Genomic DNA, 6,903 nt, shown 5'->3' with positions numbered 1-6,903 from the left:
AAAAAAAAAAAAAAAAAAAAAAAAAAAAAAAAAGTTATGTTTACCCTATAAGGTAGTCTACTAAGTGTACAAAGACATTATGTCTGAAAAAAACAATGTATATATCTGAATCAAAAATAACTTATTACCAAACATATGCTAAAATCACCTGAGCTTTTCAGTGAGTCGTAATTTTTTTGCTGATGGCGGGTATCTTGCCTTGATGTCGATGGCTGCTGACTGATCAGAACGGTGGTTGCCAAAAGTTGGCGTGGCTGTGCCAATTTCATAAAATAAGACAACAACAAAGCTTGCCACATTGATTGACTCTTCCTTTCACAAAAGATTTATCTGTAGCATGCAATGCTGTTTTATAGCATTTTACCTGCAGTAGAACAGCATTCAAAATTGGAGTCACGCCTCTCAAATATTGACGTCTCTTTATCAACTAAGTTTATGTAATATTCTACATCTTTTGTTGTCATTTCAACAATGTTCACACCATCTTCACCAGGAGTAAATTTCATTTCAAGAAACCACTTTCTTCGCTTATCAGAGAGAATAAACTCCTCATGTGTTCAAGTTTGATCATGGGATTGCAACAATTCAGCCACGTCTTCAGGCTCCACTTCTAATTCTAGTTCTCTTGCTATTTCTACCATACCTGCAATTACTTCCTCCACTGAAGTCTTGAACCCCTCCCTCCAACTCATCCAGGAGAATTGGAATCACCTGCTTCCAAACTCCTCTTAATGTTGGTATTTTTACCTCCTCCCATGAATCACAAATGTTCTTTGTTGCATCTAGAATGGTGAATCCTTTCCAGAAGGTTTCGCCCAGATCTATCAGAGGCATCATCATCTATGGCAGCCCTAGCCTTACAAAATGTATTTCTTAAATAACAAGACTTGAAAGTCAAAATTACTCCTTGGTCCATGGATTGTAAAAGCAATGTTGTTTTACCAGTCATGAAAAACAATATTAATCTCCTTGTACATCTCCATCAGATCTCTTGGGTGACCAGGTACGTTTTCAAAGAGCAGTAATATTTTGAAAGGAATCTTTTTTCCTGAGTGAGTCTCAACAGTGGGCTTTAAATATTCAGTAAACCGTGCTCTAAACAGATGTGCTGTCATCCAGGCTTTGCTATTCCATTTATAGAGTATAAGTAGAGTAGATTTAGCATAATTCTTAAGGGCCCTAGGGTTTTTAGGATGGTAAATGAGCACTGGCTTCAACGTAAAGTCACCAGCTGCATTAGCCACTAACAAGAGAGGCAGGCTGTCCTTTGAAGTCAGGCATTGACTTCTCTCTAGCTGTGAAAGACCTAGTAGCATCTTCTTCCAATAAAAGGCTGTTTTGTCTACATTGAAAATCTGTTGTTTAGTGTAGCCACCTTTGTCAATAATCTTAGAAAGATCTTTTGGATAACTTGCTGTGCTGCAGCACCTATTAGTTTCTATATTAGCACCTGCTTCTTCATGTTGCATTTTGATGTTAAGGAGATGGTATCTTCCCTTAAACCACTTGAATCAACCAACCTCTCCTAGCTTCAAACTTTTCTTCTGCAGCTTCTTCACCACTTCTGCTTTCATAAAATTTTAGAGAGTTGGGACTTCGCTCTGGATTAAGCTTTCTCTTAAGGGAATTTTGTGGCAGTTCCGATTTACCCAGACCACTAAAACTCTCTCCATTATCAGCAATAAGGCTATTTAGTTTTCTTATCATTCATGTGTTCACTGGATTAGTACTTTTAATTTCCTTCAATAACTTTTTCTCTGCCTTCTTAACTTGGCTAATTATTTTGACACAAGAGACTTAGCTTTCAGCCTATCTCCACTTTCAACATTTCTTCCTCACTAAACTTAATCATTTCTAACTTTTGATTTAAAGTGAGAGATGTGCAATTCTTCCTTTCCCTTGAACGCTTAGAAGTCATTGTAGGGTTATTAATTGGCCTAATTTTAATATTAATTGGCCAAATTTTCATATTATGCCTCAGGGCATAGGGAGGTCTAAGGAGAAGGAGACAGAATGGCTAGTGGTGGAGCAGTCAGAACACGCCCAACAGGTTCACTGTCTTACATGGGCATGGTTCATGGTGCCCCAAAACAATTCAAATAGTAACATCAGAAATAACTGATTACAGTCACCAGAACAGATACAATAATAATGAAAAAGTTTGAAGTATTGCAAGAATTATTAAAAGGTGACACAGAGGCACAAAGTCAACACACGCTATTAAAAAATGGTATTGATAGATTTGCTTCATGCAGGGTTGCCACAAACTTTCAATTTGCTAAAAATAGAACATCCGTGCAGCACAAAATGAAGTATGCCTATACTTTAAATAGTGCCTGGAACAGAGCAGGTACTCATTACATACAGTTATTCTGTTAATTATGAATATATGCTTTTATTTTTTATATTTATTTGTTTATTTTGAGATGGAGTCTCGCTCTGTCACCCAGACTGAAATGCAGTGGTATGGTCTCAGCTCACAGCAACATCCACCTCCCAGGTTCAAGCAATTCTCCTCCCTTAGCCTCCTGAGTAGCTGGGACCACAAGTGCCTGCCACCACACCCGCCTATTTTTGTATTTTTAGTAGAAACGAGGTTTCACCATGTTGGCCAGGCTGGTCGCAAACTCCTGACCTTAGGTGATCTACCCGTCTTGGCCTCCCAAAGTGCTGGGATTACAGGCATGAACCACTGCACCCAGCCAGTGAATATACATCTTTAATATGTAATTACCTCTTCCCATGAACTATGAATTATGCCAAATATAAAGAAAACTACTGAAGGTAATACACTAGCTGCAAGTTTATTTAGCAAATTAGCAGATTTGTCAGATTTAGCAAATTTAACTTTTGCCAAATTTGCTTCAATCTTTTATTTCAAGCAATAAAATGTTTGTGTTGAGACCCCTTCTTCACCCCTATTCCATCCTCAATACTGCATACCCTATCTTGAAATTTGTGGGTTCTGCCTTGAGGCTTTGTTTATACTTGTGATTCTCTTATTATGTAAGTATCTATAAACAATGACATAATAATGAATAATATATGGCATGTGCTTTTATTCTTTATAAATAATGTCAGACTGTACATGCGCTTTTAAAATTTGCTTATTTCATTCAACATATATATATATTTATTTATTTTTATTTATTTATTTTTTTTGAGACAGAGTCTCGCTCTGTCACCCAGGCTAGAGTGCAGTGGTGCGATCTCAGGCTCACTGCAAGCTCTGCCTCCCGGTTCACGCTATTCTCCGGCCTCAGCCTCCCAAGTAGCTGGGACTACAGGCACCCGCCACTATATCCGGCTAATTTTTTGTATTTTGTTTAGTAGAGAGGAGGGTTTCACCGTGTTAGCCAGGATGGTCTCGATCTCCTGACCTTGTGATCTGCCTGCCTTGGCCTCCCAAAGTGCCAGGATTACAGGCGTGAGCCACCGCGCCCGGCCACATTCAACATATTTTTGAGATTTACCTGTGTTGATGCCTGTGGATCTAGTTCATGTATTTGTGTCATATTTTATTAATGTATTACAATTTTATTCATTCCCCTATTATTAGATATTAGTTTGTAATTATTATAATTTTCCAATTTCTGTTGTTTGTGCTTCTGTGAACATTCTTATACATCAAAGCTTCTCTGAGCAATGAACCTGGAAGTGGAAGTTCTGGGGCCAGAGCATCTTCATTTTTAATAGGTATTTTTCCTAGATATCCCAAATTATCTCCACAGCAGTTGTAACAGTTTACATCCCCATCAGCATTGCATAACAGTTATTTGGCCATATCCTTTCCCGTGCTTGATGCTATTGGTCTTGTTCATTTTGCTAATTTGAGTATAAAATGATATCAGTTGTTTTCATTTGCATCTCACTGATTCAAGTAAGGTTTAGCATCTTTTTATTTGGATATTGGCTTGGTCACGTACTTTGCCCAGTTTTAATTCTGCTGTCTTCAACTTATTACTTTGTGAGAATCTGATATGTTATGGATGAAAATCTTCTGTTGCTTTTATGCACTGCAAATATCTTCTACTAATTTGAGACTTAAATTTTGTATTGGTTTTTGCCCTGCATACTTTAAACAAATGTTTGAATGGTAACATCACACTTTTATGGCTTGTGCTTTTATATTTTGACCAAGAAATTCTGTCCTTATCATGTCTCTGTCTTAAAAACACATTTTTAAAAAAGTTTTGAAACTTTGCTTTTCATATTTATTCTATCTGGAGTATACATTTGTGAATGGTTTGAGATAAAGTTCAAGTTTTACATTTTTCCCACATGGGAAGCCAATGTCACAGCACCAATGATCGAATCCTTTACCCACTAGAGTGCCCAGCCATCTCCAACATTTTCACATCTGTATTTTCTAGCCCCCCCCTTTCATTGTTCTATTCGTGTTGAAGTTACTAGAGTTTATAAGTAATAATATTTGGAATAATGGGTTCCCCCTTACCCTTCAGCAAAATTATTCAGCTATTTTTGGTCCTTTATACTTCCACATGAATTTGATAATCAGCTTGTCAGGAGAATCTAGTTGGCAGTTTGAACGCACTGGATCTGTAGATTAACTGGGGAAAACTGACATCTTCCTGAAGTTGAGTCTTTATGTCCATTATAATGCACCCCAGAGGATAAGTTTCCATCAGAATAAATTCTCTGACATTTGTGATCGTCTTGTCTTCCAACCTGTGGTGACAATAGCCACCCTACCTTACCACTCTCCTGAGAGAAATTTTTAAAGCATGGGGATGTCTCTGAAGTCTCTTGCAGCTGTAGACCCGCACATCCTTGATTCCAAATGGCAGAAAACTAATTTGCAGGTCAGACACTATTGAAATTTACCTTGATTAACCATGGCAATAAAATTGAGAGTGATGCCTAAGAGGGGAATCACCCGCTTTCCCAAATGAGATGAACTTTGGGGAATAACTGAGTAGGTAATTCTCTGTGTGTGGTTTCCTCTTTCTGAGAAGAAATCAACAGAAACAGAGTTTTCTGCCGGGCGCGGTGGCTCAAGCCTGTAATCCCAGCACTTTGGGAGACCGAGGCGGGTGGATCACGAGGTCAGGAGATCGAGACTATCCTGGCTAACATGGTGAAACCCCGTCTCTACTAAAAATACAAAAAATTAGCCGGGCACGGTGGCGGGCGCCTGTAGTCCCAGCTACTTGGGAGGCTGAGGCGGGAGAATGGCGTGAACCCGGGAGGCGGAGCTTGCAGTGAGCCGAGATCACGCCACTGCACTCCAGCCTGGGAGACACAGTGAGACTCCGTCTCAAAAAAAAAACAAACAAACAAACAAAAAAAAACAAAAAAAAAAAACAGAGTTTTCTGACTTTGAGATCCTGAATCAAATGTGTTTGGATCCTGTGGTAACCCTAGGCCTATCGAGTGTTATACACCAGCTCTTTCTGTGTTTAATTTGACACAACATCTCACTCGACTAAGTCACAGAAAAAAAAAAAAATCAGTCATTACTTAATAATAAGTAACCAACACCTTGACTTGGTGCATGTATTGAGACTCTCTTGTTTTTCTTTTTGCAAGGCCTCAAGGGGAAGGTATTTCAGGAATCCTTGTCCCCCGATGCCTGCACGGAAACTACAGCAATACTGCAACCTTACAGAAGCTGCTTAGCCCATGGATCCTGAAAACCATAGGCAAGAAGCACAGGTCCCGATGAGTGGATCTTTACTACTTTTACCAGATTCCTCCGTCCTGCAGAGAGATCATCCCACACACCCAGCAGAGACTTCTCTGCCACCATCAACCCCCCCAAGTCATAGGGGGCTCAAGTTCTGCCCTGGTGAGCTGTGGTCCCCATCCTTGTGAACCCCCAAAGTGTCCACCTTGTGGAACTAAATGTATCCATCTTGAATAAATTTGCCCCAAATCCTAAAGACTGGGAAAAGGGAACCATTGAGCTTGTTAAGTACTGGGGAACATCTTTGCTTCCTGCATCTCTCGCACCAGATCACCATTAGTATGAACCACCCATTTCAGAAGAACCACCAAATGCTGAGGTTAGAGAGGGTTACTTATGTCAGGCAGATGTTCTCTCCTTGTGAGGTAAAACATTTTTAAGCGTCTTTGGTTTTTTAAATTTTATTTTTATTTATTTATTTATATATTTTTGAGACAGAGTCTCGCTCTGTCACCCAGGCTCGAGTGCCGGGACTCGATCTCAACTCACTACAATCTCTGCCTCCTGGGTTCAAACAATTCTCCTACCTCTGCCTGCTGGGACTACAGGCACATGCCACCACACATGGCTAATTTTTGTATTTTCAGTAGAGACAGGGTTACACCATGTTTGGCCAGGCTGGTCTCGAACTCTTGACCTCAGGTGATTCACCCACCTCGGTCTCCTAAAGTGTTGGAATTAGAGGTGTGAGCCACCCATGCCCAGCCTACTTTTAATTTATTTTTTATTTTTGAGACAAGGTTTCACTCTGTCACCCAGGCTGGAGTGCAGTGGTGCAATCACAGCTCACTCTAGCCTTGACCTCCCAGGCTCAGGTGATTCTTCCACCTCAGCCTCCTGGGTAGCTGAGACTGTAGGTGAGCACCACTACACCTGGCAAATTTTTGTATTTATTTTAGAGATGGGGTCTCCCTATGTTGCCCAGGCTGGTCTTAAGGTTCTGGGCTCAAGCAATCTGCCTGCCTCAGCCTCCCAAAATGTTGGCATTACAGGCGTGAGCCACCATGCCCAGCTCGCTCTTTCTTTCTTTTTTTTCTTTCTCTTTCTTTCCTTCTTTCTTTCTTTCTCTCTCTCTCTTTCTTTCTTTCTTTCTTTTTTCTTTCTTTCCTTCCTTCCTTCCTTCTTTTTCTTTCTTTTCTCTTTCTTTCCTTCCTTCCCTTTCTCTTTCCTTCCTTCCTTCTTTCCTTCTTTACTTT

General features: G+C 40.0%; 1 protein-coding gene across 3 annotated transcripts in view; it reads left to right on the top strand.

Annotated features, from left to right (window-relative positions):
* Positions 1-5,931, top strand: part of CD8B (CD8b molecule) — a 48,788-nt gene extending 42,857 nt beyond the window's left edge. For all 3 annotated transcript variants that reach the window (XM_025353959.1, XM_025353956.1, XM_025353954.1), the window contains one exon: positions 5,551-5,931. In XM_025353959.1, the coding sequence (XP_025209744.1) occupies positions 5,551-5,654 (104 nt within the window). In that variant the 3' untranslated portion in view covers positions 5,655-5,931. The remainder of the gene's footprint in view (positions 1-5,550) is intronic.
* The last annotated feature ends 972 nt before the right edge of the window (positions 5,932-6,903 follow it).

The sequence above is a fragment of the Theropithecus gelada genome, chromosome 13 (assembly GCF_003255815.1).
Source record: "Theropithecus gelada isolate Dixy chromosome 13, Tgel_1.0, whole genome shotgun sequence".
NCBI classification, from domain to species: domain Eukaryota; kingdom Metazoa; phylum Chordata; class Mammalia; order Primates; family Cercopithecidae; genus Theropithecus; species Theropithecus gelada.
This window is presented reverse-complemented; position numbering and strand designations above follow the sequence as displayed.